Raw genomic sequence first — 15,015 nt, 5'->3', positions numbered from 1 at the left:
CAATGGGTAATAACTGAAGGTCTTTAACAGAAAGCTAGTGAGTCAGGACAGGAGGACACTATTATACTGGCCTGTGAGACAGCTCGAGAGAATAAGGCAAATAAATCCATGCACTGCAAACTACTTTTACCCTACACCAGGGGTTCTCAACCCAGTCCTTGGGACACACCCAGCCAGTCGGGTTTTCAGGATATCCACAATGAATAAATGAATACGAATGAAAGAATCTGCATACAGTGAAGGCTGTCCATGCACAGGACTGGTAGAGATCAGGAGGTGATGCTTTTGCGAGACACTTCACATAACAATGATCGCCTCATGGAAACAGATAGGCAGCTACTGTTAGTTACTGGCTGTGCCATCTGATCAGGTTGAGCTGGGTCTAGGTTTTTTTTTTTCTCTCGTTGCATCTGTACACTTATACTTCACATTTTTCAACAAAAACAGGACTACAAGGGTAGTAGAACAAAATCAGGACCGACTCGAGTGACATGATGAAATGGAAACCATTTTCACCCTAATTTTGTAGCAGTTGTTCTCAGCCCAGGACCTGAAACACACCCTGTCAGTCAGGTTTTCAACATATCCACAATGAATAAATTAATATGAACGAAAGAAATTCGCATACAATGAAGGCAGTGGATGCAAATAATTTCATGCATATTCATTGTGGGTATCTTGAAAAAAAAAAACCCCCAGATTGGTTGAGTGTGTCTCGAGGACTGGGATTTGAACTATAGATGTGAACCGGGGGTTCCCAACCCAATCATTCAGGTTTTCAGGATACCCACAATGAATGTGCGTGAGATAAATTTGCATGCAATGGAGGTAGTGCCTGCAAATTTATCTCATGCATATTTATTGTGGCTATCCTGAAAACATGACTAGCTAGGTGTGTCCCGAGGACTGGGTTGAGAACCTCTGAAGTAGATCATATTGATTTTGGGTACCTAACAACACAACTGTTCTAAGTGCAGTGTAGCAATATATTGATAAGTGATACACCATCACTACAATGTACTACTGTAGGATTTATTTCACATAGAACCTGCCAAGATCCACTCTGGGATTTCACATTATGATAAAGGAAAGTATGCATTATTCCTTTCAAACACATTTCACACTCTGGAGATTTCTTGTTCTTATGGAACCAGAGGAAAATGTCAGAGAGAAGCTGTAAATTATGAAAAGGAGTGTCAAACTGGAATTCTGGCAGGGTGCAACCTGGTCTGGATTTTAGCATATCCCTCATAAATACCCACATGATTTGCATAGGCATTCTCTATACAATGAAAACCAGATCAGTCTGCAGTTTTTCAAGACTGCAGTTTGACACCCTTGCTCTTCAAGCCACTGAATTAGTGTGTGAGACATTAGGAAAGGGTTATATCTGTTACTTAGCTCTTATATATTTGGCACTCTTGTCTCTGCCTAGCTCTCTCTGTCATTTGGCACTCTGTCATCTTTAACAGTATTTTTGTGATATATTTATCTATCCACAATGGGTCTCTCTTTAAACTAATCTGTTGTGAAGTAGATTTATTTTTTATTTATTGCATTTGTATTCCACATTTTCCCATCTATTTGCAGGCTCAATGTGGCTTACATAGTTTTGTTATGACATTGTCATTCCAGAGTATCAGATACAATTAGTGATGTGCAGAGATTAAGTAAGGGAAGGAAGGAAGGAAGGAAGGAAGGAAGGAAGGAAGGAAGTGATAGGGTTAAGTATAGAAGGTGGACTTTCATAGCTGGGTGGGTTGGTGAAGTTGATTAGTGAGGTTATAGGTTTGTTGCACAAACAAATGCAGGTCAATTTTCAGTAAGATTTCTGGGGGGGAAATTTGAAACATCTAATCTAGACATTTCATATATTCCTAAATTTAGTGGTACTATATATATAGCTGCCACTGCTGAATATACTACTAAAAGTAACACATCCAATTATATATATGTTTATATGTGGAAGCACAGAATACCAGGGCTTCTACGTATAAACTATGGGGGCAATTTTATAACTTGGTGTCTTCATTTAGGCACCCTGAGGATGTCTGGTGGAAGCCTATTCCTTAATGGCATCTGGGCGCCCAGACTTAGGGGCCCTTTTACTAAGCTGTGGTAAAAGGGGGCCCTGGGCAGCAGCTGTTTTTGCTATGTGCTTGGGCCCCTTTTACTGCACAGGGTAAAAAAGTCAAAAAAGAAATGGCCGTGCGGTAAGTTCGAACTTCTCGTGTGGCCATTTTGCTGGTGGTGGTGGGGGAGCACTTACCGCCACCCATTGAGGTGATGGTAAGGGTTCCCACACTAACCTGGTGGTAACTGGGCAGTGGTGACGTTGCCCAATGACCACCAGGTAACTCCCTGCAGAAATATTTGAAAAATATTTCTGTTAGCGCTGGAAGTGGCATACGCTGGAGGTGGAACTAATGCTGACACCTGCGTTGGGCTGGGGTAGTTCCGAGTTGCTATGTGGCATGCCTTTAGTAAAAGGGCCCCCTTAAAGAATGCTAGTGTAACCCGATATTGGTGCACCTTACAATTACATGCCTGCAGTTACACCGTGATAGACATGGCATAGCTGTGTCAGGAATGTGTGTAATTTATAGTACTGGTATTCAGTAAGTTACGTGTGAAAGTGGGACTTCTGCCCCTATATATGTCCTCTTGTATTTACACATTATCCTCAAGATTCTATATATTGCGCCAAGATTTCCATGTGGAAATCGAAGAGTATTCCATAACAATGCGCATAAGCTAATTGGTTAACAAGCTAATCAGCATTGATAATTGGATGTTAGCAACCAATTATCAGCACTAATTGGCATTAATTAAAATTTATGTGCAGAACTGTCTAAGCGTATGCTGTAACGTGGTGCGCATAAATTCTAAGTCGCGCAGGTGAAAAGTGGGCATGGCCATGGGCTTGGAATGGGCATGTCATGGGCATTTCTAAAATTTATGCGTGTTGATACAGAATACACCTGGTCTACACATAATTTTGGTGTTGGGATTTCCTTGGCGTTACTGCCCACAACTAAGTTTAGTTGTGCGGAGGAATGCTCAGCATATTCTATAAGCCATGCAGAAATTTAGGATTATTCTATAAAGTATGCCTAAAATAAGGCATACTTTATAGAATATGCTTAGGCGAATTTCATTTTGATGCTGATTTTTTAGGCGTGATATATAGAATCTAGTCCTATGGGGGAAATTCTATAAATGGCACTGAAGATAAGGTGCCGATAAAAATTGGCTCTCAATGTTATTCTAGAAGGGGTGCTCCGGGATGAGCACTCTTTGTACACTAGTGTTGAGCACTGAATTCCACGCTCAACTTTGGCCGTGAGGACTTATGCCAGCTGAAACCTGGTGCAAATCTTGGTGTACAAGTTGGATGTGGATCTCCTCTATTCTGTAACACTGCACACATCTTTTGTCAATGCTCCTGACCCGCCCATGCCCCTCCCATGGTCACACCCACTTTTGAGTTGCACATGATCCGATTTATGTGCCCATTGTTACAGAATAGAGCACAGCCAGATCGGTGCCCAAATTATGTGTCAATTATGTGATTAACTCCAATAATTAAATCATTGGAGCCCGTTAACGAATTATAGGCACCAATTGGGGATTGCACCTAAATTTGAGTGCTCATTATGGAATTTGGGGGTATGCCATTCACGTGCGCTGTTACAGAATTAGTCTCCCTGCTTACACTTTCATGGGTAGGTGTACACTCACACACGAGAGTGTGGGCATTCTAGATATTTACGCATGCAGGGGACACTTGAATGCGGGATCCTAGGTTATAAAATCACCCATCACATGTTTGACTCTGACACCCCAAGTTATACCTGATTTTACTACATCATTGTAAATGTATAATCTATCACTGCCTATATGTATAATCTCTATGTATTATGGCCCTGCCCCCAGAATGCCCCAACCCCGTCCTTTCCATTCTATGTATAACTAAATATACCTAAACAAGGAAATTCTATATATGGCACCTAACATTATGCGCTATTTCTGTGCCAAAAAGCGTTATAATGTAAACAAGGCACCAAAACGAACCAAAAATGTCAGATCCACACACAACTACACTTACATGCCCTATTATAGAATAGCACCTAAGTGTTTCTGAATGGATCTGAAAAGGGGACGTAATGATGGGAGACACGTGGGCAGGTCAGGGGCGTTCCCTTAAAAGGCATGAAGTATTATAGAATTAGGGGGAATCCATGTTAATTTGCATGCTGGGATTTACACCTGGTTTCAGTTGGTGCAAATTGTCACATCTAAAGTTGGGCACGGATTCTGGCACTATTCTGTAAAGGGCACCCATTCTTATAGAATATCGTTTAGTGCTGATATTTTCAACGCTTCATTTTTTGATGCTATATAGTGAATCTAGCCCTTAGATGTGTGTCATGGCACCAAATATTGAAGTGCTTTTTCAATACTGACCCGATAGTATATAAGACATATTTTGGGGTGGATATAGAATTGTAGTGATGTACACAAGGAAAAAAATAGTCAGGTATTTGGCCTTTTTTCCAATTGTCTGAATTTCTGGGGATTGATTCACACATTTGTAATATCAATTTTTTAAAATATGCATGAGAAATTGTTAACATCGATTCATGCACATTAAATTCATAGGTTAATGTGCTTTAAATCAAGTTTGCAAACACTAGAGGGTCAATCCTACAACAAGGTGTCTCCATTTAGGCACCCCTGTAATGTGGGGTAAGAGCCTATCCTGAATGGACACTTGGGCATCCAGGTGACCGTATAGTTCACTAGTATGTTTCAGTGCCCCCATTTACACCTACTATAGACCTGACACATAGGAGTGCCTAAATGTAGCAGACACATTGGCACTTGTAGTATTCTGTAAATTGCCCATCAAATGTTTGCCTGTCCTATGGCCTGCCTGTGCTCCGCCCATGTGAATGCCCCCTTTACAAATACAAGCTGTTCTATTTGAACACCTATTTCTAGAATACCACTTAGGCCACCAAATGACATTTTTATGGGTAAGTTTACACTCAGGTGTCTAAATGTTGGCGTTCTGTACGTTCAGGTGCACAGTTGGTACGTAAATGTGAGTAACTTGTTATAGAACTGCCTTTTACATATTTTAAGGCATGCTAACAACTCAAATGTTCATCCTTAATATCTAGCTTGTATATCATGCTTTCTCTGCGTCTGAATATGCTTTTATCATCCACCTTTAAATATATTATCTCTGCATATTTCTCTGTCATCTCACCTTTTCCCCAGCAGTTAGTTTGAGATTGTCAAAACTTTTGTTAGTTTCTATGTTTTGCATATCGTACATTTTTCTAAAGTGATGCAGCAGTTCCACAGATTAGCTGACCTCAAAGATCTACCCAACACATATCACATCAAGTTTAGGTGACTATGACTCGTTATTACAACATAAAAATTAGTATTTTTGCTGAATTAATAGATGATAAGGTAGCACAGTGTGAATCTGATCAGATTCAATCACTTCAGGAAGTGGAACATCAAACTCATACGTGCGTGGTGTATGCCAGCGGAATGACTTGGGGCAAGAATTAGCATGTTTTCCTCCAGAATATTTTTGCTTGTTGACTATACTTACTAAACTATTGCTTTCTGTATTATACAAAGAGAAAAGGCTGATAAGTGGCAGAATTCAAGCATACCAGCATGCATTTCCATAAACCTACTGGATACTGGATTCTGATGCACTGTAGAAATTAATGGGTCCAAAAGTTCTCTCAGCTTTGTAGTCAGTTTTTGAATGCAAGATGGGTCATCTTTAGTTCAACTAAGACCATCTTATAGCAGTTTTCTAGGCCATCATTTTCTCTACAGACAAGTGTTTCTGTCTTGAGGCCACGGCTACACACTTAAAGACAGACCTTTCCAGGTTCATAAGCCAGCACAATTCCATTTAAATAATCAGTCTAGGTGTACTCAAGTGAGGCCTTTGAATCCATAGTGTTTTTAAAACAATGCACAAGGAACCTACCATAAGTCTTTCAATTCAGAACTGCCACAAGAATCCCCCTCTCTTAAAAGCTTCTAATAAATGGAATAAGACCTTGTGCACTGCACCGAATGGTAAGATAAATCCTTGCATATTGCTGATTGCCTCTCTTCAATTCTCCTTTGCTCCTTTTCACCTTCTAACGTTTGGTCCTACAGTTGGTTATAGACATTTTGGATAGAATTCTGCATGCACTATTCCAGGCCAACTCCAAGCATGGGAGCCCAAGATGAGTGGGACCTGTCGTCGGAAACAGTGGTGTTTGCATGGCTGGTACAACAGACTGGAAAGCTGTCACTGCTGTCCTGATCATCTGTCATTCCTCTTCCTTTAGCAGAATCCTCCCCGCAACAACTCCAAAAGTCAGAACCTGTACTAGACTTCGATAATGTTGACAGAAGGAGCTTTTTTCTGTGGGTGAAAAATATGCATTAGAGCCTTAACCTTACTCACATAAGAACAGTTGTATAAAATAATTAGGCTGATCATCCACTACAAAGGGGATATACTTCAAAGAGTTAAACATCTCCTTAGAATATTATTACTTTTATGAAGTGCTGTTGCATATGTTTAAGGAATACTTAATGTTTTTGTCTGGAACCATTAGTCATACTACTGATAGGTGTTAGAAATATTTCTGCTGGGAGATTTCCATTACCTCATCACTTATAAGTATAAGATACTGAGCTGCACTGCTACCAAACCTAGGAACTTTGTTACGGAAACCACAGAAGTTATATTCCTGAGGCATCTAGCCTAAGATCTATGATAAAAAACCAAAATAAAATGACAAATTATAGAATTTATACAATGATCAGGAATGGTTGGCCAGAATGATTTTCTTTTTGTTGACTTCTCAGAGACTTCTGAAACATTGATGCAGGATGGAAAGATCCTGCCATATTTTGGGGTGAGATTCAGGCTTCTGCAGCCTACCCGATTGCCAGAAACATTATTTCTTTAAAGCACATATAAAACTACATATTTTTCTGCTCTAGCTAAGAGATTTCTATGATACTGTCAAGGCTTGTTTTTTGTCTGCTTAGATTCCCAGCAAGTAATATATGTTTGACCCTTTTTTATCAGCTGTGCCTATGTAACCCCTGGTTAGGTTTGGGAATTATTGAAAAGGGTAAGCCTGATAGAGAAAGTCACTGGGGGGGAGTGACTGGGAGGTCCCTGGGTGGGAGAAAGCCCCAGCCCAGGGGAGGGTATATGGAATAAAATGCAGAAGAATAGTACCCCTGATTTGTAGAGTTACAGTTTGGGAGGAAATAAAAGAGCAGAATTAGAGCTGGAAAGTGTCCTTGGTGGCCTAGGTCTTGAGTTACCTACAAGCCCCCTGCCAAGTGACCCACAGAAGGATAAAGGGGGGTCCTGAAGTGCCAATTTAAGGGACAGTTGCTGTCAAGTTCACAACAGCCAGTGAAGGAGCCAGAGCGTCAAGCGGATTGGGGAATCCGGCCCGTAATTGGGGTTCAGGGTAGGATGAGGTCTGCCCATGGCTGGGATGTTGTCTACAAGGTGATACCCATGAAAGAGAGACAGCTATAAAGGGTCACAAATCAGCCCTGGAGTTACATCTGGCTGCAGGATAGGCACAGAGAGGCTGTGTTTATGTGTATAGCCCTGGGAAAGAAACTGCTCCTTGTAAATACTCCTGAAAGGTATAGGGGAACGATGTCCCCCCATGGTGATCGAAGTCTGTCCTTGAGTTATAGGAGCATCTATTTCATTGATTGTGTTGAGGATCATTGAAGCAAGAATTTGCCAGTTGCTGAAGTTGCAAATAAAAGTTCAAGTTATTATTAAGTCTCTGGAGTGTCGAGTGGTTCCTGGACTAAAGAGTTGAATGGAACCTGGGATTAGATAAGTATCTACCAAAGACCCCAAATGTTATTCTGGACCGTTACCCATCCCAGCTCGACTGAAAAGGAGAATGGGAGGAAGTGTGAGGTTTGCAGAGCTTGAGAGTGAGCAGAAGTTATGGAACTGAAGCAGTGTGAAAGTGTTTCTCTGTGGCCTGGGTTCGGAGCTATCCCGGGTGAGACTCGGGTTACCTAATACAAAAAATAGAGCTCTAGTGACAGCTTGTGTGCTAGTACAAAAAATGAAGAAAAAGCCCTCAGAAACCGTGGGTAAAGTACCCAGGGTTTAGTGCGCGGTTATATTGCTCTTATAACACACGCCACGATTCTATCATTGGGCAAAAAACTTCATTTTAGATTAAGCTTGCAATTTTTATAGCTTTTTAAACTTTTAATTCTATAGCTTAAAATGCTTTATGCTTTCATCAAACACACTTAAAGCACTCCGTTCCCGATGAAGCCGCGTTTCTGGGCGAAACGGGTTCCCGTAGAACAGACAATGAAGAGTGCCCAGCTTAAAAGCTAAGTGCAACAGTTTACGCCTTATTGTTAAATAGTGGTTGTTGGAAAAAGAAAAGAAAAAACATATCTGGAAAAAGAACGAAAAAACATATTTTATAATAGCAACATTTTAAGCTATAGAATTAAAAGTTTAAAAAGCTATAAAAATTGCAAGCTTAATCTAAAATGAAGTTTTTTGCCCAATGATAGAATCGTGGCGTGTGTTATAAGAGCAATATAACCGCGCACTAAACCCTGGGTACTTTACCTACGGTTTCTGAGGGCTTTTTCTTCATTTTTTGTACAAGCACACAAGCTGTCACTAGAGCTCTATTTTTTGTATTAGGTTACTTTTTTGCTCTAGCGCTACTGCTTTTACTCTGTTGTTTGGTCCTATAGAGACTCGGGTTACACCTGGAGCAAGGAGAAACAACAATGTGAGCATGTCTGCTTTTCCAGAGACACCTGGACATTTGTTATAAACACATTTTTTCATATTCTTCTATTTGTTTTTGCATTTTTCTGAATGGCTTGAGACACTACCACCTCTTGGGAAGCTAAGAATAATCTCTATTGTAAGATCCAGTTAGGTGGGACTTTTTTTTTTTGGACTTTTGTTCAAACATCTCGTATAGACATTAGTACTGAGATCAGTGCATGGCCCCAGGACTTTAGAGGTGCTGTCTGTAATCTGCTGCTGCTCTCACATCCCTGGGGCAGGGGCAGAAGAATGTTCCCCCAGTTTTCTGCAACTCCTGCTGATGCACCTCCTGTGATTACCTGCAAAACAGCTGTGTCCACCTGAACTCTGATTCCTGATTTACCATCTGTTTATCTCATAGTCTGCTGATGAATAATTAGCTGTACCTGAGGATCTACTTCTTTACTGTCATTACCATCCACTGCTGATAAAAGATGTGTCTATCCTGGGGTGCCTGAGTGAGATTTGTTTGCTCAGAGTCATGCAAAAATCTGGGCACTGTGGCCCTATCTAGTTGTTGCATAATGTGAGATAAGTATCAAATAAATAAAATAAATAACGAGAGAGAGAAATAACAGGTGTAGTAAAGAGTAAAAGTCGATCAGAGAGAATGCAGTGTTGGGCAGTAATATTTTTAAATGTAATGAGTAACTATAATGATTACTTTTCTGCAAATGTAATGAAATAACTGTAATATATTATATCTTTCAGTAATGAATAATAATGTCTAGTTCCTTTATATAGTTACTTTTTAGTGACACTCATCCAATTTTCTTTGCCTCACTAGGCCCATTATTGGGCTGCTTCTGGTTTCCGGCAAACTTCCTTTTGAGTGAAATCATTCAAGCGTGCAGCACGAGGTATAAAGATGTTGAGTCTTCAACATTTAAGCACTCTGTTTATGTCAGTTTTTTTTATTTAGTAAGTGAAAAAGATAACAATATTTATGTTAGGTGCAAGTTATGTCCGGTAAGCCACAAACCTGAGAGTGATAAAGTAGCATCAGTGCCAGCAAAGAAACAAATCTTGTTCAATCACCTCTTGATTTTAACCATGACATCAAAGTGCCACAGAATCAAGTGGATGAACTCATTATGAACTTTTTCATAGAAGATATGCAGGCATTCAGCACTGTCAAGCTTGTCACAGGGTTGCAACCAGCGAGATCGGTTATGAGCCAGAAAACTCTTGTTGGACATTTTGAGGATAAATTTGGCAAAATGAAGGAAACACTGACAGTTCAATTGAGCAAAATGCCATATGTTTGCACAAGTGCCAATATCTGGACAAGTCATAACTGCAATTTCTTCAGCGTGACGTGCACTAGTTAGACAAAACTTCTCGTGCACTGCTCTTACATGTCAACATATAAGGGGGCAATACACTTATGATCTTGAGACTGTGCACAATAACTATAATCTGGCAGCTAAGGTGACAATGACCATCACATACAATGTCTGACTAAAAGTTGGTACAAACCTTAAATATGCCTCATCTCTGGTTCGTGCACTTCAATGTGGGCTCGATGTCATATGTGGATGACATGCTGGTATTGATCCCTATGGTTGATACTCATTCTACTATGTTGTCTAATATCGCGTCCTATATTTCCACTGTTGAATACTTTAGCTGCATTCATGGATTTAAACTAAAAAAGGCCCAAACTAAACTCCTCTGGATAGATGCTTCTACTGTTTCTATTCTAGATGTACTTACAATTACCAATGATCTCTTGATAAAAGTTGAGCGACTATCTAAGGTGCTGGACTCAATTCTCTCTCTTGAACCTCAAGTTAATTATATTGTCAAGACAGTGTTCTTTAAACTGTGACAGTTGCACAATGTACGTCCTTACTTTGATAAGAAAAACTTCTCTCTCTTGGATCAAGCATTGGCATCATTTAGATTAGTATAATAGTTTGTATTCTACCAGTACAGTTAAATTACACACTAAGCCCAAGATTCTTCAAAATATGGCTGCTTTTCATACGAAAAACTTTGATAGAGTGATTCTGGGCTTGATTTCTTTACACTGGCTACCAGTGCAAGCTCAAATTTATTTCACACTTGCCTGTTTTGTGTTTAAAATGTTTAATGATTTATCCCCAGTTTATCTGTTAAACTTGATTGCTTTTCCTCTGAGAAGATCCAGTGATCCTTTTCTCCCTTTTTTGTGGAGATCAGATTTAAGAAACGTTTAGAGAATTCTTTTAGCTTTCAGGCTGCACAATTTTGGCTCTCATTACCTGTAGTGCTATGGGCAGCCTCTTCTTTTAGAAAAGGACTAAAAATGTTCTTATTTAAGAAATTTTAATACATAATTTTTCTGTAATGTTTTAATTTTGTTAACTGCTTTGAACCACCATCTGGTAGGAGTTGGTGATATACAAGCAACATATCATCATCATCATCACTGTCTTGACTGCAAAGGGTTGAAGAGCAATAAATGAAGAAAAAATACTACTTTTTGAAGCATTGAAGCCAGTGAAGCTATCATCAGAACAAACTGCACCAGCTTCAACCAACAGCGATTGTGGTGATGAAGATAACGACTTCTGTTTTCAGAATGTTGATGGCAGTGACAGAAGTGATGTTGCTGCTGAATTGGACCTATTTCTAAATCATCACAATTCTCATTAAGTAATCAGTGTATCACAGTTTCCTCATATCAAGGCACAGTTTTTTTCAGCATGGGCGGAAAAATTATGACTCCAAGAAGTTGCAGAATGACAGACAAACATTTTGAAATGCAATTGCTCCTTTGTTGTAAGCTATTTTAGTTATACTTCAAAAACAATGCCTTGATATGAGGAAACTGTTATTGGACCTATTTCTAAATGACACTTCAAAAACTGGAACCCTATGAGAAACCATTCTGGTTGAACAAGTTTTTATTTCTTTGCTGGCACTGATGCCAGAAGAAGGCTCTAACTGCTGATGCCACACAGAGGACTGCTGAATATAGATAATGTTTGATTTCTGAACTGCTTTTATGCTAGTTATTTTCATGTTTTTTCCCTCTTAAGAGATATCTCTTTGATAATGGATGGATTTCCAATTGCTAGAATTAATTTTATGTAATGCCCAAACAACTGTTTATATCCAAGAATTAAAAACAACTAAAAGTAACATATTACTTTCACTAAACAAGTAACTGTAATATATTACTTTTTCCTTGCAGTAACTTTAATATGTTTGGGAGACTGTCTGATTCTGTCCAAAGGGAAATCTGTATGAGGGATTATCCCCCCAGTTTATGCTACATGATGTTTATTGGGTTCACAGCACAGCCTCCTGTTGCACAGTAATACTCCCAGAGGGTAGTCCATGCTCCCACTTTCCATATTATTTTATTTTTTATTAGGATGACCCTACCTATCGAGCATTTTGACTACTCCTTATACAGAAACCCTTCTGTGGGTCATGCTGGTGACCTACCTTCCGTAGCAAGCCTCCTGTATGCCGCTCCGGTGTGCTCTGCTCTGAGGATGGTTTGGTTTTTTCTTTGTTATTGTTAGAGTCATTGTCCTTGATGATGTCATATTGGCGGCAGAAAAGTGCAATCACAGCTGGAAAGAATGATGAGATGGAACAATGAGTATATTCTGGTGTTTTTATTGCATGGATGAGAAGAGGGGGGAGCTGTCAACTTTGTGCCTGTTCTCATGATGTATCTCATGTTTCAGTTAAGATACAAATGCTTCAGTGTACTTCTCTACATATCTTGCCATTTGTCATTAATGGCACATTCATGTTAGAATAAGGGTAGTGAAGTGAGAAGTCATTTAACATTATGTGGATTTTCAGCAGTGCTATCTGCCAGGGCTGGCCTAACCATTAGACAAAACTAGGAGGTCACCTAGGGGCAGCAGTTTCTTAGGGGCAGCATAAAGCAGCTGCAGTCAAAATTAAACAATAGATCTTGACAGCCACAAACGCTAATAACCATCGGCATATAGGGCTAGATTCGATATATAGCGTCTAAACATCAGTGCCAAAAAATACCTGTGTAAAAGGTATTCTATAAGCCATGCCTAAAGTTCAGCGCTGTTTATAGCATTAACGCTAAGGTAGACAGGTCACATATAAATTTAGGTGTCGCATGTGGTGCAGATGCCCTTATCTAAATTTACGTGCGGAGCACCATTATTCTGTAATTATGCGCAGAGCACATCTTAATAGAATGAGGAGGATAGTTTAACCTACATTGTTATAGGATGTTTGTGTACTGAACATGATTGCTGGGTTTAATATCAAAATCTTGGAGGGGCTGCAGATGAAGGGCCTGAATGCTAGCTGAGTGAGATGTAAGAGTGAAAGTTTGCCTAGGGTGCCCACCAACCTGAACCTAAGCAGTTAGAGGATTTTCTATTAAGCAAAGAGAGTGTAATTGTGAAAATTTAATCCTGAATGTAACACTGTATAGTAGCTTGGATTAAGTCAACAGAGCATGGTGCAGTCTTTGGTTTAACAATTAGAGAATAGGCTTTGTTATATTAGCTTATAATTTAATTTCTTTTTCTTGGATCAATTCCTAAATTGTGGTCGATAAGAGTTTTTTTTTCTATTTCTCTTTGTATTACTGTTTTCCTATGGTGATGTTGCATATTTTGTGTATTTTATTCAAGTTTATTGAATATTGTAATTATTAAAATTTGAAAAAAAAAGGGTGCCCACCAACCTTTCACTGGCTCTGCTATCTGCACAAGTAGCGCTGTTGAAAATCAATACGTGACTTTATGGGATAATTTTATAACGCCTTTTTCTGCACGAAAAGTCTGTTTCACAAACATTATAAAATAATGTGACTGCATATTTACATAAAAAAGTAGGCAGGCACATAGATTGCACTGCACATAGACATTTCACGGGGTGCAGGTTGGGTAGAATGTTTGCACAGCTGCAATGAACACACATATTTTATATAATACACACAGGTACACACATAGATAGAAGCACACATTTACACCAAATGGGGCAGCTATAAATTTGTATGTGAGCGTTCAGGCTGCTTGTAAGTTCCTATTACATAAGGGGCACAAAGGCATCTATGCTGCCTCAGAAAACTGACGCCTTCTTAAGCTTCAAAAATAGGTGCAATTATTTTAAAATGTATTTTTTTATTAACATTTATTTTACACAGCAACAATTAATGCCCTCTTTTCAGATGGTTCTTTCCTGATATCTTGATTTGGCTGTGTTGAATTTATCTTGTTATTCTGACACATTTCTCTCTTATTGCTATTTATTTATTTCATTTCATTTATATCTCACATTATTCCAATAGATCAGGTTCAATGTGGCTAACAGCTTATTGTAATTAACAGCACAAAAGTGATGCTTTTGACCTACTTGTTTATACTCACACTCCTACTCACCTGCCCACATGAGTAACACAACGATAATAATAATAATTTCCCCCGTCTCCAGCTGCCTCTCCTTGTCCACACCTTCTACGGTTATCTCACCTAAGGAAAGAAGAGAGAGGATCATTCTGTGTTAATAAACAGGAAAACAGAATGCAAATCAACTTATTTCTAATACACAATCACTGTCTGTTCTTGTGGTCTACAAAGTAGAAGCTGAGATTTAATACTAAAAATAGCGGTGTCATGCATTTGAGCTGTAAGATCCCACAGGTGTGGTGCAGTATAGGAGGCTGACATTTTTCTGTGCACAAGAAATGAGCAGGATCTGGGAATAATCATATCTGAGGATCTTAACATGGCCAAATATGTAGAAAAGGTGATGGAAAAGCCAGAAGGATAGGGATGCATAGGGAGAGGAATGGCCAGCAGGAAAAAGGAGCGTGCCTCTCTATAAGAATCTGGAAGACCTCATCTGTGCAGTTCTGGAGAAAGGAAACCAGAAGGAAACTGATCCAGAAGGCAGCTACTGAAATAGATACATTAGAATTTTTGTGAATGATTAGGCTGAATAGGGACCGGTCAGTATTTCCTGTTATTAGGGGTGTGTCAATATATAACAAAGTTGCAGGGAAGAGTTCGAGCAGTTTTGTGGATTTGGATTTGACTTTTGGGAGATAGATTTCTACAGTGGTACAAGCATCCTTTGCCAGTTTGTGGACATTGAATTCAACCGTTCAGTTAGCAGAAGAATCT

At 39.3% G+C, this 15,015-nt stretch overlaps 1 protein-coding gene across 1 annotated transcript in view; it reads right to left on the bottom strand.

Moving 5' to 3' along the window:
• Positions 1 to 6,418: 6,418 nt before the first annotated feature.
• The window catches only part of FNDC4 (fibronectin type III domain containing 4), an 80,879-nt gene continuing 72,282 nt past the window's right edge, over positions 6,419 to 15,015 (bottom strand). The window contains exons 4-6 of the mRNA XM_030195533.1: positions 14,272 to 14,361; positions 12,332 to 12,462; positions 6,419 to 6,454 (exon numbers count right to left, since the gene is read on the bottom strand). Of these exons, the coding sequence (XP_030051393.1) occupies positions 6,419 to 6,454; positions 12,332 to 12,462; positions 14,272 to 14,361 (257 nt within the window). The remainder of the gene's footprint in view (positions 6,455 to 12,331; positions 12,463 to 14,271; positions 14,362 to 15,015) is intronic.

This window comes from Microcaecilia unicolor, chromosome 3, assembly GCF_901765095.1.
Source record: "Microcaecilia unicolor chromosome 3, aMicUni1.1, whole genome shotgun sequence".
NCBI classification, from domain to species: Eukaryota; Metazoa; Chordata; class Amphibia; order Gymnophiona; family Siphonopidae; genus Microcaecilia; species Microcaecilia unicolor.
Note: the sequence above shows the minus strand (reverse complement) of the source record. Positions and strands in the feature narration are given on the sequence as shown.